This window comes from Trichomycterus rosablanca, chromosome 4 (assembly GCF_030014385.1).
Source record: "Trichomycterus rosablanca isolate fTriRos1 chromosome 4, fTriRos1.hap1, whole genome shotgun sequence".
Classification (NCBI taxonomy): domain Eukaryota; kingdom Metazoa; phylum Chordata; class Actinopteri; order Siluriformes; family Trichomycteridae; genus Trichomycterus; species Trichomycterus rosablanca.
This window is the reverse complement of record NC_085991.1, coordinates 29,750,449-29,775,063: the sequence shown is the minus strand read 5'-3', so window position 1 is coordinate 29,775,063 and position 24,615 is coordinate 29,750,449. Positions and strand designations below refer to the sequence as shown.

The following is a 24,615-nucleotide window of genomic DNA, read 5'->3' as shown; positions in this document are numbered from 1 at the left end:
AGTCATTATTTTGACATACAATTTGCTATTACTTTGTAGATACTGTGTTTGGGATACAGCCCTTCAGCTCAGGTAAGAGCTGATCTGTGACTGTATTACTTGCATCTTTGCACAATATTGCAATTTGCAATATATTATTCTTTTATCTCTTAAACCCTACGCTGCTAACTGTATATCAGAATATGCTTTTCTACCTCATGTACCATTTACTCAGTACCATGTACTGACCAACACTTGTCTCTAGTCGTGTCTCCCTTAATTACTTTTTAGATTAGAAATGTCGTTTTGTATTTATTTTAGGCCTTTTTTATATTTATTGTACTGTTGTCTATCTTGCACTTTTTGTTCTATGTTGCACCCTGGTCCTGGAAGAACGTTGTTTCGTTTCAATATGTACTTGTATATAGCTGAAATGACAATAAAGCCTCTCTTGACTCTTTACTTGAAGAGCAGCTTCTCTTCCTCATTCTGTATGTGCCTTACTGTGATCTTTCAGACAAAGAAAATATTTAATGCTACGTAATATAAAATGTGCTTGCTGGTAATTCACAGCTATTGCTCTTGTAGACATTGCTTCCAAAGGAAGATTCTTGCTTTCCTCACTTTCCAATACAATCTGTTATTTATGGTTTTTTATTACTATTTTATAAATGCATTGTCTAGTGTGTCAGCCTCATGTGATCGATCACGTAATGTAACCACCCTATAATCACAAGATCACAACTGACTGAATTATGTAGTCTAAGTGGTAGAGAGATTTTGTTAGGGTGTAGTCTACATATGAAAGGGGAGTGGAGACACAACTCAAGTAAAACTGCATTTTTACTGGAAACAGGGTAAAAAGAGAAGGGGCGAGACACGCAAAAAGACAGCAAATGGTTGGGCAAAATCTATAGCGATAGGTATACAGCTGATTAAATCAGACCTTCCAAGTCACAATCATCCTCATCTCTATTTCACTTTCCCCCCTTCCTTTCTCACCCCTAATTCCCTCACTTCCTGTACATGCAGCTTAGTGTCATCCTGATCCTGCTTTAGTTGAGCATCCCAGTAGCTGGCAGAAGACAGACATCCGCTTGAAAACGGAAAGCTGATGGGACTTGACCTTGCCTTTCTTTGCTTTCTTTGAGTTAAAGCTTGAAATATGTGCACACGCAATGAATGTATGCAAAATATTAGACACATTAAAAGGCACTAATTACTACTACGCTAATTTTACACTGAACTGATGATTTATTGAGTTTATGTGTGCAAACATAATAACACCATGAGCAAGCTGATTGACTGAAATGATCCGTTGTATCTTAACAAAATAGGGTAGAAAATACAGGGTGGTGTTAATAAAAAAATTTATTTACATCCCATGGTGTAGCGAAAATTAAAAGACATGTTTTAGACTGACTAATTCTATTGATTTAAAAAAAAAAAAAGCACAATGCAAGTCCTGATTTCATAGCTGTTTTAAATTATTATTCTACAGCATTTATACCAAGATCTTATCCCTACTGGCTGAATAAAGGCCTGCTCCTTTTGAGACTTGAGAGTGCAATTATCCTTACTAAATCAGGGCCTGAGTACTTAAGTGCAATCACTACTTTGCTGCTGTCAAAATGCTAACTGTGTACCTATTTCAGTCTTTGAAATACAACTATACTGAAGTAATACAGAGCGGTGGTTCAATTCGTGTTTGAAAACAGAGTGCTTGCTGAACTCAATATATCCTTTTCAATCCCTCAGAGAAAAATACAGGCCATGAGCGAATCCAGCAAAAGCATTCTCTGATGTGAAGACATCACTCAAGTCTTTTGCTTCCGAGCTATTCTGTCCCGCATTGAAAGGCAGCCCTTTCAGTCCATTGTGAGTTCAGGTACTTATGTATGACCCGAGCCAAGCAGAGCAGGCATACTTACCCAAGTCTGTGTAATTGGATTTGCTGAACTGCTTTTGTCCACCAAAGCAGAGCTCAAACTGAGGCTCATTTGGTCTGCGCAAGGTGTGTCCGTTCTCAAGGGCAGCAAAGGCGTCACAGGTGTAGCGGTAGGTGATAAAGCCAAAATTGTCCCTGTATTGGGGAAGAAAATAAAGTTGCGTTGCTGCACTACTGCATATAAATACAAAATTAGGATCAATAAACTATGGCATCTTGCTTTTTTAAGGTCAAAGCAGAATTATCCTATTTGTATTCAGGCTAGACTATTTTTGTGCAATACAGTCATTTTCAAATTTAGCACTAAGAGACATTTATGCTTATCTTTTAAATGGATTGTCAGTGGGGAAATATATGTAATGAAAATATTTTCAGGCTAAGCAAAACATCTAAGCAAAATGACCTTTTGTGCCTAAAAACCTGCTGAAGTCCTTACCCGTCATGTCTCAAGTTGATGGCACATTCTTCGATCTCTCCAAAAACTTCAAAGCGCCGCTTGAGCTCAGAGCGTGTGCTGTCGGGTCGGAGACGTCCAACGTACAATACCCGCCTCTCCTCCTGGTCATAAAAAGAGGGACAGACAGGGGAATTAAAGGAGTACTGCATTTCTCCTACATACACAGTAGACATTCTGCCTTTAACCCTCACTAAATGCCTCACTTTTTTAAGAGTTTTTTAAAATTCCTACGCACACTGATCAGGCATAACATTATGATCACCTTCATAATATTGTGTTGGTCCCCCTTTTGCTGCCTCATATGCAACAAACTGTGATGCACTGTGTATTCTGACACCTTTCTATCAGAACCAGCATTTTCTTCAGCAATTTGAGCTACAGTAGCTCGACTGTTGGATCGGACCACACAGGCCAGCCTTCGCTCCCCACGTGCATCACTGAGCCTTGGCTGCCCATGACCCTGTCGTCAGTTTACCACTGTTGCTTCCTTGGACCACTTTTGATACATACTGACCACTGCATACTGACCACTGGGAACACCCCACAAGAGCTGCAGTTTCGGAGATGCTCTGACCCAGTCATCTAGCCATCACAATTTGGCCCTTGTCAAACTCGTTCAAATCCTTACGCTTGTACATTTTTCCTGCTTCTAACACATCAACTTTGAGGATAAAATGTTCACTTGCTGCCTAATATATCCCACCCACTAACAGGTGCCATGATGAAGAGATAATCAATGTTATTCACTTCACCTGTCAGTGGTCATAATGTTATGCCTGGTTGGTGTATATATCCAGTATGGGTAGACTCTTCAGTTCATAACTGTAAGGACTGACTAGAGACGTATCATCAAAACATCAAAGGTAATCAGAAATGTCCTTTTTCTGTTATTCTAGCTGTTATGGCTCCTTATGAAGTGAATTTTAAATTCATTGGCTCAAATGCTGTATGAAAATACATTGAGACTCATCATTAGTCTGGTGTCAATGTGTTGAAAACAGTGAGATTTTTTTTATTACTGGTTACCAGTCTGTTACAGCAGCCTATTGTGATGCCTGTTAAACATTAAACAACTTTCACTCGATTTTTAAGTTCTATGTTTGTGTAGGACTGATTTTTATTCCTGGATATCTGCTACGTACAAGATTTTGTTCCACACTATACTAGCATTTTTCATCCTGCATTTTCCTGCACCATTAAGTTTTGTAGTAATTTATTGTCAAGAAGTAGGTGAGCTTCCACTTGTACACACATACAGTCACAGAAGGCAGAGAATTATTAGTACAATAATACTAATAATTATAATATAAATTATATGAATATAATATTGTATATATATATATAGGCGTTTAAACCGATTGCACCCCTATGAGTTAATCCCATGACATGAGCTATTGTTCAAAGTCCAAAAAAGGTAACTGCTCACTCTACATGAGTAGCTTGCAGTTTAACTGTGATCACAGGGTACTGCACATTATGAGATCCTTTACTGAAAAGAGGCACACACATCATCCACACAAAGCCCCTCAACCCAAAATGTGCTGCATTTACAAAAAATATTAAAGCACTTTGCCATCATATATTATATGTATGACATTTAGCAGACACTTTTGTCTCAAGTGCCTTACAAATTCAACCAAATACAATTCAAGCAATTTAGTGTAAAGGGCCTTGCTCAGGGGCCCAACAGTTGCAACTTAGCAGTGGTGGGGCTTGATCCAACAACCTTCTAATTTCTTGTTCTTTATCTCAGCCACTAAGCTACCACTGTCATAAAATTTAAACTACAGAGCAAAGATGGATTAGTGGGTAAAAAGATGGTCCATTCAAAACATGCTTGATATGTGAAAAACCCAGAGTGAACTACCAAGGTGCACTTGTGTTTAGTAAAAGGGCTGTGTTCCAAATATTATACCTTAAATACGACTGGTGTTCCATATTCAATGTGTTACTATATGGTTTAAAAAACATAATATTTAGATTTAATCATTATTCTAGCTGTTATCTATGTTTTATTTCCTTCTAACTTCCTAACAGAGAGATGCTCTCCAGCTTTCCACATTGTCGGTGACTAGGAACAACATAAAACTGAGCACAAGGAGTTACTACACTACAGTGACGGTAAGGCATAACAGAATCATTTTGTTCCAGTGTTTTATGAACCAAAAGGGACAATATTACAATGTGGAACAGAAATGCTTAAAATAGCTGAAAATATTAATTTGGAGCTGTTTAATTTTGTTTGCTAATCTTAAGACTGTTGAAGCCTGGGGTAATTTTTCATTCTAGAAGTTACTTATATATGCACTTACTTATTTGCGCATTAAAATATACAAATACATTTGTTTCGTGTCATTTCCTAAGGCCTGCTGTAATTCACACATGTAAATCTATTGCCTGCCACTAAACTAATGGTACATCCTGACACATGACGCATACACAAATCATGACATTGCACTTTCCTCTGATTAGACAACAACATTACAAATTAACCAGAATATAAGGCTTCTTTTTCTGTTCCTTTCCCAGCTTTAACTCCCTGCCATCACATTAATGCAGTAGACAAAAGTGTTTGCTGAATTGGTGGTTTAGTTGCTGACAGCTGATAAATGCAGCAAGGTTTTAAAAATGACACCTCGAGGCTGGTGATTCGTATGAAGCTCTCACATCCTCTGGCCTTCCAAACCTCTTCTGACAGTTCGGCCTGAATTACCCATAATTGTCTCCCTGCCACAAAAGTGGGGGGAAAGGGCAAACCATGAGACCATGTCACGCGTGCATTATCTGACAAATGCATTTGTCAGTAAAGGGCAGGACTTAGTTGGAAACTTGTCTTGTATTTACACCAAAGGCCAAAAACAAGAACAATAACTTTTGTTTTAATAGAATTGTATTTTAAATAGACCTACTTAAAATTCATATTTGATTTGGGTTCTGTTGTTTTAAAAGCATATCTTGTTTTAGGCGTTTAGCATGTGATGTGAAAAAGCATCTGTTTGATTTAGAATTGTGGCTTTTTGTAACGTAAAGTGGGTGTGAAACAGCTAGAGTGCCTTCATGTATGTGAAAATGTAAGAAACAGTACAGTGATGATGTTAATAAATAAATACTATTAATAATAAATAAATACATTAATACAGTTGGTTGAAATTTCTGAGTTCATGTTGTTATTCATTTGAGCAGCATACAAGTGAATCTGCTTGGTGGCTCAATGCTTTGAGAGGCGATTTCAAATCTAAAGGTCAGTGCCAACTTACCTAATCATATTTCATGGTGTCAATGTCATTGTGTTCAATCCAAAGAACAGAAAACCTATTGTGCCTACGACAAGATTCATCCTCATGTCAAACATGTGTCAGTTAAAGAATAAATGGCGTCAGATTGGACACATCGGTTTCTTGATATCAAGAGTTGTGAAGTTTAGCTTTGTATATGTGAACCCATATTTGTCAGTTTTTGTAGTTGTGTACAGCAATAAAGTCACAAATTAGAAAAGTGGATCAGAATAGATACACATAGAATGGTTAGGGTGCTCATTTACAATTTGATGTCAATTAATTTGTATAATAATAATATAATAATAATTAAACTAATGGAAGTGAGGTTCTGGGTACTTTATAACCCTCTTTTAAAAATATATTTAGTAGTCGCATATCCATTAAAATTTATTATATCTTACACTGAACATTAGACCAAACATTAGGTTTCACCTCAGGCCTATCTCCTTTATTCTTTCTGGGCAACAGTGTATAGTTTGCTCATTTAAATTAAACGCTCCATCACTACTACTGATTCTGCTATAGTAGTAGAATTAATAATAATATTTGTGGTGTATTCACTTACTATTGCTCTTTTGCGTTGTCGCTCCCTCTGTTCAGCCCTCTCACCCTCCCGTTTCTCATAGTCCCGCTGGTACTCCTCCCTCTTCAGCTGCTCATGCTGGTATTCTTCATAGCTGTCGTACCTATGAGCAAAATGAAAATTGTCACCAGTGCAATCATGCACTTATATATTATAGCATTAGGTCCCCTGAGTAGGGTCAGTCAATGGCCATATCATATAAGACTGAGTTCCATTTTATTCCCAAGTGAAGAAGACAAACAATCACATTAATAAGATGTCTCCTCATACTGCAAAAGGTTACAGCTCTCACAGGAGCTACTCATGAGGGGCCGTGTCAAGAAACAAGCAGTTGCTTCTGTCAGCACAACTTCACATGCTGTTACTTTCTGCTTAGTTTGAGCTTTGTGACTAAAATTGAACTTTTTAATCTTTAAAAAAATCTTGACAAGGTGGGCTGTTAATACAATGACATAAAGATGCTTTAGTTGGAATTTACCTGGGCCTCTGACCAAGAACGGAGCATGATTTGGATTGAGGGCTTCTTTGAGTCCTTGATCTGAAAGTGCTATTATCAACAGTGTGATGAGACCTGTAAGGAAAAAAATATATATGTTTAAAGTTAAAAAATATAATCAGTAGCAGCATAGCTATTATAGTTATTTGTAAGTTATTTGTATTACGTAAAATGACGAAATATGTTCTGAAGTGCATGGGGAATAAATTCTTATAAGGTAGATAAAGATGTTACCTCAGGCCTATCACAGTGATCAGCATGAATTGCAGCCACCAATCAAAAACAGAAATGAGCTGTTTCCATATTATATAATACTGGGACAAGCTTTATCAATATGTATTTGCAGAGCTGCTTTAAAGGTGACTGTTGTGGAGGGTTCAGTGTTTTTCAGTGTCTCACTGGCTGTTGCTTATCACTGGCCTACAACTAGTCGTTAGTGAGTTTACACAAGATAACTAATCATGTTACTCTGTAAATACTCAAAATTCTAAAAGCAAGACCGTAATTTAACCTTACTAAGCTGCATATTTGTAATCTGCATGATGGAACCTGGTAAGTATTATACAGTATGTAGCTTGTGCTTACCAAGAGGGGGAGCACCCATCTGGAGACTGTGAACAGGAGTAAGGAGACCGGGAGAGGGATCTGTATCTGTGACGGGACGAGGACCGAGAGCGAGATCTAGAGCGGGATCCAGACTGGGACCAGTGGAAGTGCCGTGGAGAGAACAAAGTTGAGGGTGGTGAGACTGAACTCTGAGAAGGCAAGCTGCTGGTTGGAGAACAAGAGGGTGAGCCTTCAAAGAGCAGCTCCAGTGGAGTCCCTTCCCAAGAGCATAGAAGACGTTCACGGCCCACTTGTAAGTCCTCAAAATCAAGCAGTCCTGTGTCCATGTAGGCCTCAAAAAGGTTATAGTTCTCATCCCCAGAGTCACTTTCATCTAGAGGCTGGAACCCATTCTGTTCAGCCTCACTATGAAAGGCTTCCTGGGGGTTACCAAAGTGCTTATTAAGCTCGTCCCGTATCTCCTGATCGCGAAGCAGCTTTATGCTAGCAGAGTTGCACTCTTTGGAAGTTTTGGCACCCGATGAAGGACTATAATCCTGCCCCTGAGCTTCCTTGTCAGTACAAGCCTCCTGAACCATGGGGGAAAGGCCTTGCAGCTGCCTTGTCAGAGAAGAAGTTAAGGGACTGCTGGAAGACAAAGAGGTTGTAAAAGTATTGGAGGATGGCATGGTTGAGTCTTTGGGTTCTACATGCCGCCCCTCCACAGGCCCAGTTATTAAGGCAGCTAAGCTGCTTCTGCTGTCTCGTTTTGTGCTCAAGGCCTGGCAATAATCATGATCACCAAAGACACGGGGTGTGGGTCGCTTGCCCCGGCACTCCTCTGAGCTTCCCAGAGGCAAGACTGATGATGCTTTGCTCAGCTGAGCATAAAGCTCAGTCTTCTCATGGCCCTTCCTACTAGAGACACTGATTGGAGAGTTTCCATTGCTCAGCTTGGCCTTCTTGCTTGTCAGGGCTGAAGAGGTACATGAAGACAGCTTGGTTTTAAGTGATACTTTGAAAGGATTCTCTTGACTGGCTTTGTGAGGAGGTGTAGTAGGTGGTGTCAGACCTGTGGAAAAGAGATAGAGGATTTAAAGTTACAATACAGATATATGGTTTAAGAGCATTTCAGCCAATGAATCAGTGGGTTCACAAAAAAGTTTTTGTTTTTTTATAGCCCTGATATTAATTAGCATTTAATGAAAATATTGACAAAACGTCTTGGTAGACTAAACAAGGACAAGTTTCTAATCTTAGACAAACATTAAAATACAAAAAATGTGTAAAAAAAATATTAAAAATGTACAGAATTAATCAGGAATTTCATTTCAGTCTTAGAATTCCCAACAATGGATTCTGTCGGATTGTTGTGGCTACCTATATCAACCCATCACCTTCAAATTCAGAATGTAACCACCGGGGAACATATTATCATTCTCCTGGGCTCTGCCACCTCATCCCCCTCATGAACCATAGCAATCTCAACAGATTTATGTGGCACCTGATGGCAGTTATATGAGAAATTCTGAGATGTACCATTTTACAGCATTGTTAATGCACTTGCACAAACAACTGCAAGTAGTCAGTCTTTCTCTTTATATTCACTCTCAGCTCTAACCATTTTGTTCAGGGATAAGAGATATTCCATATTTATTTATTCTTCTGAATTGTCACCATTTACATCTGTTGTTTACATTCACCTTTTGTGAATTTCTAGTTATGAAGGCATGCTCAGTAAGTGGTTCAGCCAGACTTGATGAAAATGTGAGACTTAACATAAATTTATAAATGGCTGCTTTTTCTATTCCATAGGTCCTTCAATACATTTTATGTTTGTCTAACTGCAGCCATGTGCAGAAGAAGTGTTGAGGTTGTCTGGTTAGCTGGTCAAGTTACATTCTTTACTAAATCTTACCAGAGGAATTTAATGTGAATAATAATAAAACAGTGCCTTCTACTACAGTACAGTAATTAATTAATATATTGATTATATAAGATAATATATAATATAATAATAACAATACACAATGGTCCCCTTTTTCTGCCAAAACAGCCCTGACTGGCGAGGCACGGACTCCACTAGACCCCTGAATGTGTGCTGTGGTATCTGGCACCAAGATGTTAGCAGCAGATCCATTAACTCCTGTAAGTTGTGAGGTGGGGCCTCCATGGATTGGACTTGTTTGTTCAGCACATCTTACAGATGCTCGATTGGATTTAGATCTGGGGAATTTGGAGGCCAAGTCAACACCTCAAACTCGTTGTTGTGCTCTGTAGACCAGGAACACCCCACATAAAAGCATCACGATTTGGCCCTTGTCAAACTCACTCAAATCCTTTTTTCCTGCTTCTAACACGTCAACTTTGAGGATAAAATCACTTGCTGCATAATATATCCCACCCACTAACAGGTGCCGTGATGAAGAGGTCAGTGTTATTCACTTCACCTGTGAGTGGTCATAATGTTATGCCTAGTCGGTGTAGCTTGACAGTCAGTTGATGTGCATTAATATACCATTCTAATGAGCCATTAAAACTACGAAAAAGGAAACTTCTGCTAAAGAGAGAGAACCACCATAAGGAAAAACAATATGCACATTACCATAAATAAGTTCCATAGCACCCATGAAATAAATCAAAATTAAATACATGCCACACAGTCTGTGATGGATGTGACATGGAGACAAACACTTTTCCTACGGCAGTGGCCTTTTCTTCTGTTTTCAACCAGGTCCAAAATGAACAGGGATCTCTGAAAAATTACTACCCAAAGCCTACATAGCTGGTCCCTATGGTAAACTCAAAAAGCCATGTGAAGAGTAAAACTGTAACACCCGGACTAGCCTGGGTGCCATAGATACCATAATTAAAGACACCAGCAGACCCACAGTAAATCTATTAGAGAGGTGGGGATTAGGGAGCAATATTAAAGCTCCTGCTCTCTATCTGCTCTGCAGGTGTCTGTGATGAAACTGTCGCAGTGATAGAATTTTGTAAAGCAAAAGTTTTTTTTGCTGGCTAGATAAAAATTTACTTGGACCAAAATGCCTCTGCTGGCTTAGCTCGTGATTCACTGCATATTAATCAACTGAACTGAAAATTATTTTTCATGTAGCTTGACATTATCTAAGTCTGTAGAGCTCAAGATAGGATAACTGGATGAAAAGAGACCCATTTAAAATGTGCTTCTCCTTTTAGGAATGGGATATAGATAAATATTATTATGTACTAACTTGAATACTTCTATAATTAACTCTTTTACTTGCTGTTTGTGATTTACTGTTTGGAGAGGACCAAATATATACAAAAGTCTAATAACATGCTTTTGGATTTCCCCACATTTCCTTTTAGCATAGAGTATCTGTTTAAAAATGACCAATTTTATTGTTTAAGGTTTGATTTGTCTTATTTTGGAGTATACACTGATCAGCCATAACATTAAAACCACCTCCTTGTTTCTACACTCAATGTCCATTTTATCAGCTCCACTTACCATACAGAAGCACTTTGTGGTTCTACAATTACTAACTGTAGTCCATCTGTTACTCTGCATGCTTTGTTAGCCCCTTTTCATGCCGTTCTTCAATGGTCAGGACTCTCCCAGGACCACTACAGAGTAGGTATTATTTGGGTGGTGGGTCATTCTCAGCACTGCAGTGACACTGACATGGTGGTGGTGTGTTAGTGTGTGTTGTGCTGGTATGAGTGGATAAGACACAGCAGCACTGCTGGAGTTTTTAAATACCGTGTCCACTCACTGTCCACTCTATTAAACACTTGTAGATGTAAAGTCAGAGACGGAAGCTCATCTATTTCTGCTGTTTGAGTTGGTCATCTTCTAGACTTTCATCAGTGGTCACAGGACACAGCCCACAGGGCGCTGTTGGCTGGATATTTTTGGTTGGTGGACTATTCTCAGTCCAGCAGTGACAGTGAGGTGTTTAAAAACTCCATCAGCATTGCTGTGTCTGAGCCACTTATGCCAGCATAACACACACCAACACACCACCACCATGTCAGTGTCACTGCAGTGCTGAGAATGACCCACCACCCAAATAATACCTACTCTGTAGTGGTCATGTGGGGGTCCTGACCATTGAAGAACAGCATGAAAGGGGGTTAACAAAGCATGCAGAGAAACAGATGGACTACAGTCAGTAATTGTAGAACTACAAAGTGCTTCTATATGGTAAGTGGAGCTGATAAAATGGACAGTGAGTGTAGAAACAAGGAGGTGGTATACAATTTTCTTTATTGTATTTCATTGTTTCACCATTACTTTGAATTTGAATAAAAGTTTTTCTAGACTGTAAGTCTTATAAAGTGGCTTCACACCTGAGTCTGTTTTTTATGGCTACTTTACTAACAGCTAATGTTAAATCTCTGTTATGTAAGGTTGAGACATGGCTCAGAGTGTGATTTTATTTTGCATGTCCTTATTTAGCACCAAATGGAGCTGGCTTTTGCCCCAGAGTAGTGAAGACAGCTGTGTGCAAAAAATAAAGCAAAATATTAACAGCTTATAATGACTCCTGAGCATTACTTCACACAGGACATGTGTAACCTTTAACTACTAGATACATTTCTGTTACACTAAGTAACACTTCTAAACAAGGTCAAAAAGCAAAGGTCATGAGAACCACATTCTCCCCCAAATCTTATCTTAAATCCTGTTACTGACCAGCCATGAGACAATCCCTGTCTGTGTCAATTACCAAAGTGTTACCTTGAATTTCAGAGAGGAGGTCAAATCTGTGCGCTGAGCAACATTACTCGGTGGTACATGGTAAATGAATATCAAATGACCCGTTCATTTTGACACACTGAGAGAAGAAAAGGGCAGCCATTTTGTTTTTATTGACCAGGAATGATTAACCTCTGCATGGGGGCTACTGAAATAATTACCTGCATGATTTACGCTGAGATGGGAAAAGAGAGTAAAGAGGGGGAGAACTGCTGAAGCCTTGTGTTTTAGCCTCAGCTGACATTCACTTTATTTGACTTTAATTACTTTTTTGCCTATAGCTTTTACCAACATGCTCTAATGATAAATATATAATAGACAGCAATTATGGCAATATGAATAATAAACTTCTTTCCCATTGACCCCAATTGGCAAATGACATCAATGCCATAAATACTGGAACCAGTTCTGGAAAATATAGGATTAAGTACATTATGTGTATTAGCTAGTTACAGGCAGAATGTATTTGGTGCATCCATCTCATGTGTACATCCATTGACTATCTGTAAGCTATGCCTACCATACAGGTGAACATTGTGAGTATACAATTACTGATTGTAGCCCATCTGTTGCTCTGTACACTTTGCCACTCCTGTAACCCATTTACACAATAAGAAAGGACCCCAATAGAACCCCCACTGGCCAGATGTTATTTGGGTAGTGGGCCCTTGTCAGCACTGTAATTACACTAACATGGCATGGCATGGCATGACAGGGTGTGTTGTATAAGTGCAGCTGATAAACAATTGTTGTTAGGATAGTTCTCCAACCAAAAATATAAAGCTAACAGCATCCTGTGATCAGAAAGCTGCTTACTGATAAAATACTAGAGGATAATCACGCCCATCATGCATAAACAAATGAAAATAGCTGCTGTCTCTAGCTTTATACCTACATCGAGTGCTAATGGGGAATGTGTTACAAAATAATCAATGAATGTACATATCAGATAGGTGCACAGTGGGTGTGGTATATAATACCAGCAAACCAAATGACATGAAACAAGCTACTGTATTCTTCATTGTTTTGATTAATCAAAAACAGCAATATTTAGAAATTTCACAGCAATATATAACATTTTGGGGGGCATAAGTAATTTATAGACAAGCTCCACTCGGAAAGAAGATCAAATAATGCCAGCATATAAACCAGAGGAAACAAAAGTACTGGCCTTGCAGAGCATGCAGGTGCCCGGACACCATTCAGCACAATGTCAAAGAGCCAGACGCAAAGAGGTCAACAAAGCTGGCATATAAAAGGTTCTCCCAGCTATCCTGTCCCTAATGCCATAGCTGGTGGGCATGATTCTGCAACCCATCCCCTCTGCCTATCTCCATGGCAGGTAGACCTGTTACAGCAGGAGCTGAGTGCGATCACCAGAAAACAAATAGTTTATGAATTCAGTGTATTTTTACCTTATATTTATGTGTAGTGTAAGAAAAATGCCCACCTGGGGTTCCCGAGATCTCCACACTCAGTGTGCGTTCAATGGACTTGTTCTCAAATGGAGATCCTTTGTGGTCACTGCAATAGAAAAAAGGAACTGATATAATGACAGTGGAAGGTGCACATTTAAAATGATTGAATGATCTAACAAATGGGAATGAAATTTAAGAAAATGCCTCATTGTTGGATTAGATCGTTTGTTTGGTGCTCTAGTCAAATTTGGTCTGTCTTTATAAGAATGGGAAAAACTCTCTCACTTACTTTTGAGACTCTGGGGTCAAAGGAAGTGGCAAGGTGGTTGGTTTGGCTGCAGAACACAAAGGAGCATGGGTAATTAATTAACTAGATCACACTGTGATCACACCAAAAGATAGCAGGTCCAAATCTACTAATTAGTTTTAGATTTTGATCATTAACAGTAATGACGTGGCACTCCCAACCCAACCCTTTACAAAACAGCTACAGTGTATCACAAAAGTGAGTACACCCCTCACATTTCTGCAAATATTTCATTATATCTTTTCATGGGACAACACTATAGACATGAAACTTGGATATAACTTAGAGTAGTCAGTGTACAACTTGTATAGCAGTGTAGATTTACTGTCTTCTGAAAATAACTCAACACACAGCCATTAATGTCTAAATAGCTGGCAACATAAGTGAGTACACCCCACAGTGAACATGTCCAAATTGTGCCCAAATGTGTCGTTGTCCCTCCCTGGTGTCATGTGTCAAGGTCCCAGGTGTAAATGGGGAGCAGGGCTGTTAAATTTGGTGTTTTGGGTACAATTCTCTCATACTGGCCACTGGATATTCAACATGGCACCTCATGGCAAAGAACTCTCTGAGGATGTGAGAAATAGAATTGTTGCTCTCCACAAAGATGGCCTGGGCTATAAGAAGATTGCTAACACCCTGAAACTGAGCTACAGCATGGTGGCCAAGGTCATACAGCGGTTTTCCAGGACAGGTTCCACTCGGAACAGGCTTCGCCAGGGTCGACCAAAGAAGTTGAGTCCACGTGTTCGGCGTCATATCCAGAGGTTGGCTTTAAAAGATAGACACATGAGTGCTGCCAGCATTACTGCAGAGGTTGAAGATGTGGGAGGTCAGCCTGTCAGTGCTCAGACCATACGCCGCACACTGCATCAACTCGGTCTGCATGGTCGTCATCCCAGAAGGAAGCTGACGCACAAGAAAGCCCGCAAACAGTTTGCTGAAGACAAGCAGTCCAAGAACATGGATTACTGGAATGCCCTGTGGTCTGACGAGACCAAGATAAACTTGTTTGGCTCAGATGGTGTCCAGCATGTGTGGCGGCGCCCTGGTGAGAAGTACCAAGACAACTGTATCTTGCCTACAGTCAAGCATGGTGGTGGTAGCATCATAGTCTTGGGCTGCATGAGTGTTGCTGGCACTGGGGAGCTGCAGTTCATTGAGGGAAACATGAATTCCAACATGTACTGTGACATTCTGAAACAGAGCATGATCCCCTCCCTTCGAAAACTGGGCCTCATGGCAGTTTTCCAACACGATAACGACCCCAAACACAACCTCTAAGATGACAACTGCCTTGCTGAGGAAGCTGAAGGTAAAGGTGATGGACTAAACCCAATTGAGCACCTGTGGCGCATCCTCAAGTGGAAGGTGGAGGAGTTCAAGGTGTCTAACATCCACCAGCTCCGTGATGTCATCATGGAGGAGTGGAAGAGGATTCCAGTAGCAACCTGTGCAGCTCTGGTGAATTCCATGCCCAGGAGGGTTAAGGCAGTGATGGATAATAATGGTGGCCACACAAAATATTGACACTTTGGGCACAATTTGGACATGTTCACTGTGGGGTGTACTCACTTATGTTGCCAGCCATTTAGACATTAATGGCTGTGTGTTGAGTTATTTTCAGAAGACAGTAAATCTACACTGCTATACAAGTTGTACACTGACTACTCTAAGTTATATCCAAGTTTCATGTCTATAGTGTTGTCCCATGAAAAGATATAATAAAATATTTGCAGAAATGTGAGGGGTGTACTCACTTTTGTGATACACTGTACAGCATTATCCAGCCAACAACTTCAACGGTGGCTAATGGTTTATATCTTGACCCCATAATTTGTTTGTTTAGTTAATCTTTCTGTCTTGACTGTTCACATTTCTGAGGCAAGATGGAATGACGGCATGTATCCATGTGTGACAGTTCCCCCACAGCACAGAAGACAGAAGATGAAAAAATGAGTTAAAAAGGAAAAGAAACAGCACATAAGTTAAATTACAAATGGCAGTGATGGAAACCAAACTGAAGAGTATAATATTTGGCATGCATTTAAAGCCAAAGCAGGAGAAGAAAGAAGAGTCGAGGAAGCATGTGCAGTTGCCTGAGGCTGCGACTGTCTTCAGCTGCAGCTAGGGGAATAGCTCTTAGTTAGATAACTATGTCAAGGCAGCCATGTTTGCCCAAGACTATATGGAATTCAGCCAACTCCAATTGTATTAGTCATATTGTGTATGTTATGTCTGTAGCTTACCCACCCCTTATTTAGTCTTAGTCTGTACCCATTTAAATGTTGCCCCTAAAAATGAATAAACTCGGCTACATGTTTATATTTCAGATGTTTAGCTGAAGTTAGCATCTGGATTAGTCTGTAGTCAAACTGGGAAGCTGTTAGAGGAGGAGAGGCAGAGGAGAGACAGAGGGCAGGGATGCAGCAATGATTACCTAACAGTGATGGAACCTGGTCATCGGAGTACTCGCAGACTGCCTGTCTGTGTGGGGTCTGCCCTTGTATGGTGGAGGGAGTGTGCTCTGGAACTATAGAGTCTGGAAAGAGTGGACTTGGCAAGCCCAATGACGGTGACATGGGGCTGCTTACGAAATTATCATCAACATCCACCCCATTTTGCCCCAGTAAAATTTTTGACCCTTCAAAATCCTGCTCTAAATTAATTAACCAATTTTCTAAGTCCAAGACAACCAGAGGTGAAATGTCAAGAGCTGTTGAGTCAGTTTGATTAGATTCTTGGGGGTCTGGAAAGGGTTCCTGACTACCTTTAACAATCTGCCAGTCCCCCCCTTGATCTTTAGGAGGTGTTTTGGATGAATCTTGTTCGTCTGTCTGGGGATCATCGGGCATTTGTAGGTGGGCTCGGTAACGGGCTGGTCTGGGTCTGGAGGTCAGCAGCTGGCTGAGCATGGGATGCTCTTGCACTTGCCTCCTCTTCCTAATGGTTATTGTGATGTGCTTATTGGCACGGCTGGCCCCAGCCCAGCCACCCTCCTCAAGACAACGGCCACAGCTGCCTGAGCGACTCATCTCTCTAGGCGGGAGAGAGTAAGAGTGCATGTACCTAATAAAGCGAGCGGCAGCCAGGCTGCCTGGGTCAGCACCCTGCAGTGGCCTCCCCTCTTCACTGGAGCAGGTGTGGCTACAACCACTTCCACAGCTTGGCAAAACAGGGGTGGATTTCTCCCCATGTGTATACCGCCGCCACTGCCCAGCCCCCTCACCAGCAACACTATACGCTCCTGCTGCCTGGCTCTCACCTCTCTGGGCCTGTACTGCCAGCTGCTGCTGCTGCTGTTGCGATGGTAAAGAGGCAGAGGAGGGCTTCTTCTTTGATGTGCTAGAGGAGGAGCAGGACGACAGGGATGAGAAGGAGGAGGTGGACGAAGAGGACGGAGAGGAAGACGATGAAAAAGAGGCGCTTCCAGGCCCACCCCTGTCCTTTTCACAGCCTGACCAGGTGCTCTTGGCTTCACTGGGTCTTGTCTGGAAGGCATCATCGCTGGCAGTGAGGTACTTGAGCAACTCAGTGCAAGGGCGTCTTACCAGTCGGCTTGGCTGGGGGCAGACCCCTCTCTGTTTGTTGTTCCAGGGGTTTTCTGTCTGAAGAACAGAAGTTGAAGAAAGAGACACAAAAATGAGGTATAGTAGGCAATGTGGGGGTGAAATCAGTTGTCTGCACAATACACTGTGAGTTTGTATTGCCTGTCATGATTTATTATAAGGTATCTAAAAAGCTCCTGTGCACTGTGCATGCTAGTTGTTGGAGGAACAGCAGAATGTCCTCTGGGAGTCTGCCATGTGCAGCGCTCCAGAAACAGAGGAGTCAAAGTCATTAAAGAAAATTAACTCCTCAACAAAAGCCATGTGCGAATATATGTGGGAGGCCGGTGCATGGTGTGTGCAGATGGCTAAGAAGAAACCATATGATGTTTCTTGATGAATATACGTGAAATTAAAGCACAGTAGGTTTAACTTCAAGCCAAAGCCTATATTTACTTGACAAAGCAAGTGGCATATAGATACCTTAAGGACAGCAGGTGTTGGTCTGATCCTGTGGTTGCTGGCTGCATGGTTTTGAGCCTTACCACCTGGGTATTGATTATAGTTGAGCTGTGAGTTAGGTGGAGCCAGGAGGAGCTTCTTTAGCTAAAAGAAAATTAAAGAAACAAATAGTGGGTGTTAATAATACGGTTATATAGCAGTTTAAATGCTGAATTCAAAATTTAGACATCAATGGAGTAATACTAGGTCAGATTTGATCGTGTTAATGCTGATCTTTAGAAGTCAAGAAAGATTAACCTTGATTTGATTCCTAGGTAGGGCCCAAAAAGGCTGACTTGGTACTTGAAACCTCCACTGTCTAATAACCTATAAGTGCAGCTTTTGCTTCTAAAACAGGACTGTGTTACCAGGCAGGTCCCCCTATGGACTTTAGATTCAGTATGTCCTCCTTGTTCTTGTTGTTCTAATTGAGTTTATGTTCTTCTGACCCATGATGGCAGGACTGATGAGTCTGCATGGCTGTCTGCGTTAATGTACAATGCAAGTAACAACCTAGAAACATTGATCCACTTTAATTTGTTCTTTCATCAGTGCTGCATGGCTTCGTTTTGACCACAGACTCCAAGCTGGGCCTGCCAGGGGTGCTGCCTGAATAGCTTGTATCCGTTTTTGGTCACAAGCCTGCAGCATCTCCTTATCTGGTGCATGTGAGGGCCAGGCAGTAAAAGCAAGAGATATAAAGAATTCCAGATGAGAGGAAGAAAAGAAGAGATGGTTGGGTGTGTTTTTAGTGGAAAGAGATTCTTAGCCAGGCAGAAGCAGTGGGAGAAATAGGAGGTGAAAAAAAGCCTTACCAAGGAAGGCTCCTCTGGCTCTGGTGTTCGCGGTGAGCCATCAGGGGTGGAGGGACAGCTCTGATCACTGGTGTTGGTCACGTCCCCATCTGCCAGGGCTTCGAATGAAGGCAATCCGTCCTCGTCCACCGGGATACTGTCCAGGGTTTCTGTGAGCACCGCCAGCAAGTTGGCCTCATTTTCTTCATCTATCTTCTTACAAGGTGGAAATGGAAAAGGGACAAGAAAAGGAACAGTGGAAGAAAATAGGACAGTTTAGTTTGAAGAAGTCAATTTCTGCCTCTTTTCATGCTGGCATGACCACAGAGGGGAGGGCTGCAAGTCTGTTGTTGCTAATAGAATATGGGTAGCTTTTTTGCTGCAGTGCTATATGGGAAAGTCTGTAGAGAAATTTATTTCAACTTCAAATTGCCTAAGCCACATGAGTCAGTGCTGTCAGTCATACATTAAGCATGCAGCTTACTGGACCAAAATAATATCTCCCCAAAGAAACCCATTAACTGGGCTGACACACAGCAACTACCCAGGGAAAGAGAAGTAGAGGGAGGGGGAACAATAGAAGAAAGTTAAAGTTTGCTCAAGTCTCTGACTATTTTTACTTTAGGAAGCTTACTTAAGCTGTATGTTCTGAATAATCCATACAAAAGGGATAAAATGCTCATGGTAAAGCAATGCTAGAAAACTAGAAATATAAAAAGAGATGCTTCAAAATAAAGTGTTTTCCAATTATCTCCGATATAGCTGAGGCAATTTCCTAAGCTAGTGGTCATGGTTACATGGGAGGGGCAGTAACTAAGGAATAGCAACCAGGGAGGAAGGAGGGTTGTGACATGCACTAAAAGTTCCACTGCCAAAACTCATGGGACCTAACAACCATGAAAGATAAACACCCAAACTGCTGTGGGTCATGGCACGTGCAGCCCAACAGGAACAAATCCTTTTATGCACATAACAGGATTAACATCACTTGCCGATTCGGGGTGCAATCATTGTGCCTCCTTCGATATGTCCAATCCCATGTGCAACCATCACCTGATTTGATCCACTTTCTATTCATAGTTTTCCATGATTACATGCCAGCATGACAAGAACCACATGGGAGCAGCATGTGGCTATTCTGCTTATCTCTCCCTATTTAGAGAAGCCAGTAGTTGATAGTGTTAGCTTTTGGTGGACTGCTGACAGGCTGGATTTGAAAACAAAGGAAATGTAACAAATTATAGAGATAACCAAATACCCACTGGAGCATCTAGTAAGAACTGCTAGAATACTGATATTGCTTAGAAATACGCATGTTGTTTAATTGCTAGCTTAAGATAAGCTATTCGTTTACCACTGTGCCTCCATTGTATATTTTTCAGCAATATTATTTGGTCATGAATGTATTCATTCAATCTTCAATAACTGCTTTATACAGATCAGGGTTGTAAATCCCTTTTTAGAAAACTCTGGTCACAGAGTTGTTTTGTTGGGTTGTTAAAGCTGTGGGTTGTTAAAGCTCATTTAAACAATAAATTTATTTCCATCTCCCAAAACTTGCCTGCTTTTAATTGGCCCAAAGTGTGGATTGCCTGATTTTAATTGGCCCTAGGTATTGTGTAAGTAAGTAAGTACGTAAAAGACAAGTATTATGGCTTGTAATAAAATAGTTCACTGTCCAGAAGTTCTAGTATACACTCTAGACCCTGATCAGGAAAATTTTTACTTTTTCCATTTTATTATGTAAAATTAGATCCTTCTTTGTTTCACTTTTTTCAGATTGTTATCAGTCAACACATAAAAGTGATGATGTTCTTGTGGCAAGAGGATCCTGATCTGTAAGATCTAGGCCATACCTTGACCCATGCTCATTAAAAGATCACAAATCCAGACACCTTGAGGCCTGGGAATAGCACTAAAATGTCTGGTTCTAGACAGAAAAGTGGTACCATCAACAGAAGTGCACTCAAAGGACGAGTTCATTCTGAAAGAAGCTGTCACAATTAGCACAGAAAACCAGCCAGAATGGCTCAAAGCAGTGTTCACTGCCAACATCTAAGATGACATGGCATGATGCACAAAATTCACAGCATTCGAAGGCACCAAATGATCACAAAAATTCCCTCCAATCATGCTTATTTATCAGTCAATTTCAACCAAGTGTAAAGTTTTGATGCCTGTCTAAATGCAGTTGCATTGGTACTGGATATTTGGCAAAATCATCTATTGAATAGTCAAATATATTAAACAAAAATATACTTTTAGATTTTGTATTTATTAATTATTTTTATATTTTATGTGTCACCTTACACGGTGTTTGAAGACCCCGCCCACATATTCCACTGCCAATTATGCCTGCAATTTAAAGAATGGTTACTATGGTCTCTACTGTCTAGTTTATGGCTTTAGTGCCTAATGTCTTTATCAATTAAAAAAAATGGTCTTATAGTGCAGCATTGACTTCAAAACATCTGAACGGGACAAATGGATCAGAAAAGTTTGAACTTAAAATCGGTGGATTTTAATGAGTTAATGACGTTTTAATGTACAATCTCTGTCTCCAATCTAAACAATATTTATTTGTTTATGTTTTTGGCCTTTCTAATTTAAAAAAAGTCTTTTAAACCTCATATTTTAACTTTTTCCTTAGTTATAATACAAAAAAGACTTCCCTCACCATGTATTCTAAATATAATATTAAAAAATATAAGTAAATAAATAAAATTTATTCTTTAAATAAAATCATATCTTCATACTGTGAAGCTAGGTTTAAAAAAGTCTTCTTATACTAATTATCATGCTTGACAGAATTATAAATACATTAACAATAGTGTGGTAAATTTATGATCACTATATATTAACCACTTTGATTGTAAAGGGTTGAATTCATGACTATGCTAAATGTTTCAATTAGCCATAAAAGATGCTGGCAAGCACAAGGCACTTTCACTCAATTCCTTTCTTCCCCTCCCCCACCTTTGCCTCGGAGGTGAGGCTGTGCTCTGGGTTGTTTATTATCAGGTGAAACCTTTTGTTATCAGACAGGTTGTCTTTGAAATTGTCCTTGCTTTAACTCCTTTATTGAGTACTACGCAAACCATTGTGTTCCCAAGATACAATTCATGATGCTGATAATAGGCGACGCCTTTTTTTCTCCTAAAGTCCTAAATAAGCGTGTGCACTGCAAGACAAATAGAGAAAATTAAGGCAAGCCGCTGAGGTAACCTTATTAACCTTATTATTGGAGGGATAACATGAAGAGGTAATAAATTGTAAGATAATAACACCCTGCATTATAAAAACACGACATTACTAAGAATGTGTGTACTTTTTTTTACAAGAGATACAGCTTATCTCAAACATGCGTTATCTCTCTCACACAAACACACGCTCATACACACACATACTTACACACCCGAGCACAAAAACACAAATATCAGAAGTACACGAGCTTGAGGAAGAGGTTAACTCAGCTGACAGAGTTCATAATCTCAAGCAGAAATATTTGTAAGTGTACGTGACGGAAATTGAGTCATTGAGGGTCTCGCCGAGGCTCTAAACACTTCACAAACTAAAAACAAAGAATGTCATTTTACGCTTCCCCCGATTTCACAGCAAATAAATCAGTCACTCAAAACAATATGTGAACTGTGCTCATACCCAGTGCTGGGTCGTGCCAGGCAGAGCTGCAAGATAATAGAAGAAAAAGCTAGAATATCTGTTATATGTCATTGAAGAGCCCACTCTTTAGAGTGTTTGGTTCCTGGAAGTAAATTATTGGGTAAAATTAACCGGCTTTCAGATAAATTATGATCATGTAATTATTTGGAAAGACGCTTGGGTGGCGCAGCAGTCTATTACACTAGCCCAACACCGCTAAGATCTGGGTTGGGCATATACACAGACACGCTTGGCTATGTCTGAGGGGGAGCAGGCTGAAGTCCCATGACAGATTAGCCCCCCCCCCCCCCCCCCCCCCAACCACTGAGGTTTATTTGCTTTGTGCCCAGTGTTTCCCAGTGGACCCAGACCTGGTGCAGCCCTGAACAGAATAAAGTGGTTGATGAGAATAAAATGTAAATAAAAAATCTACATCTGGTCGTGCAGCAGTGAGAATTGGTAACAAAAAGCAACTTGGGTTCTGGTGATCTGGGTTTGATCCTTTGCTTTTATCATAGTATGATGCTAGCTACTCTAAAAATGCCACCAGGCTGTCCCTTCCAAATAGCCATCAACATATGAAGATGTAACAAGATGAAAGTCTCAGTCTAGTACACTGAGTAGACTAGTAGACTGAGACTGAGATATTTGGTTATTTCTACAAAACCCTATAAATCAACAAGACAAATATCAACAGTACACAAAAGTGACCTGGCTGGGCGTCCGACAAACACAATAGGCTGTGTTTAAGGAAGGGAGGGTCAAACCGGGTTTCTCCTCTCAGCCTCTGGGATATCCTATCTCTGCCACTGACTGAGGCACCAGATGAGCAGTGAGGAGACTAATGTGAAGATTAGCGTGCCTCTCCATGCGTGGTAAAGCTCCGTGTAAGGCCTCACTGAAGGACAGCGAACAAGCAGCAGCTAGCTCGCATGTTGGAGGGGGCACATGACAGTCTGCGTCCATCCTGCAGTGAGTGGCAGGGGAATACGATAAGCAATTTCCAGGGGATTGGAAAGGACTAAGAGAAATCACCACCCGCAAACCATAGTTTTTAACTCTAGGCATTGTAATTACTGTCATTGATTGAATTAACTTTGTGGCCATCACCATGTGTGTAGAGTTATTCATTCTGTAGATGTTTTGTAAAACAACAAAATAAGAATTTCTTTATTTTTAAGAAGATGGATACCAAACAATTTGATGTCCTACAGCATGAATTATATTTAACATAGAAAATAAAGAGCAAACCATGATCATTTCACATCGTGTCTAACAGATAACGTCACATCATATAGAAAAATGCCATTCATCTGTCAAGCACAAAAATGGGATTTGGCCAGTGGAATCACTAGCACTATTTCAAACCTCATTTCCCCTGCAAATGATCCTGCAAGCCAGCTACCGAGGCATTCTAGCTCCAGAGGCAATGATTGCAGCAGGCTATCACATGGATTAACTTTTCATAACGCTCAGCAGAGTTAACAGTCCACCCCCTCCACTCCCTGTGTCGGACACAGAGCCTAATGCTTTTTCTCCTTTAGATTAAAAAGTCACATATAACAAAAAAGGCACAGATTTCTCATCCTAATGTATTCGAAAGCGAAGGAGAGCACAGAAGTGTGCGGTGGAGTAATTCTCACCAGTCAAACGTATTGACGAGTCACACAAATGCTTATTGGCCCACTCCATTAGTGTCAATACTGCTTTTAAAAGGCCTGCTTAAGTGGATCACACAGCCAGTGGTGTCAAATTACATTCTCTCCTATCGGTTACTGTCATTAAAAATATACAGTGGCACATCTGAGTCACAGAAAGAATATTCGGAAGAAAAAAAAAAAAAAAAAAAAATGCATGCATTTATTAAACAGGAATCTCCAGTGATGTGCAGATTCGAGGGGTTTCATCACATGTGCATACAGTCCCAGTCCCAGGGCCAAACAGACATAAAAGGCAAACTATAGAGCAAGAAAGTACAAAAACACGAGAAAAAAAAACAACAATGCAGCATTTTGGGCCTTTAATGTTCCCCAGTGTTCTAATAGAGTTTAATGTTTCAAAATTCCGACATATTGTTGCGCTGCTTTTTAAGGCTGCCACTGCGGTGCTGACAGACGCACTGAGAGCGCTCTCATGTTTCTAAAGAAAGCCTTTTGCTGGAATGAAACACTTTAATGGCTGCAGTGGGAAAATAAATGCCACCAAAGGCAATGCAAAAATGCTGCTTTAATAGATTGTAATAAGGTCTGCGCACATCTCGAGGGGGGATCTGCAATTGAAAATAGCCAGTGGAAAAACAAAAAATCGTGGCAGCTGGTCACTGTATAGACGGGAGAGAATGGGACTGCGGTGT

At 40.5% G+C, this 24,615-nt stretch overlaps 1 protein-coding gene across 3 annotated transcripts in view; it reads right to left on the bottom strand.

The window, feature by feature from the left end:
* ppargc1a (peroxisome proliferator-activated receptor gamma, coactivator 1 alpha) overlaps positions 1 to 24,615 on the bottom strand; it is a 53,849-nt gene that overhangs the window by 5,205 nt on the left and 24,029 nt on the right. The window contains exons 3-12 of one of the 3 annotated variants that reach the window (XM_062994140.1): positions 18,624 to 18,818; positions 17,791 to 17,913; positions 16,200 to 17,367; positions 13,742 to 13,787; positions 13,485 to 13,558; positions 7,327 to 8,359; positions 6,724 to 6,816; positions 6,228 to 6,348; positions 2,364 to 2,485; positions 1,911 to 2,062 (exon numbers count right to left, since the gene is read on the bottom strand). In XM_062994140.1, the coding sequence (XP_062850210.1) occupies positions 1,911 to 2,062; positions 2,364 to 2,485; positions 6,228 to 6,348; positions 6,724 to 6,816; positions 7,327 to 8,359; positions 13,485 to 13,558; positions 13,742 to 13,787; positions 16,200 to 17,367; positions 17,791 to 17,913; positions 18,624 to 18,818 (3,127 nt within the window). The remainder of the gene's footprint in view (positions 1 to 1,910; positions 2,063 to 2,363; positions 2,486 to 6,227; positions 6,349 to 6,723; positions 6,817 to 7,326; positions 8,360 to 13,484; positions 13,559 to 13,741; positions 13,788 to 16,199; positions 17,368 to 17,790; positions 17,914 to 18,623; positions 18,819 to 24,615) is intronic. The other 2 variants (XM_062994138.1, XM_062994139.1) reach the window with 2 other exon arrangements.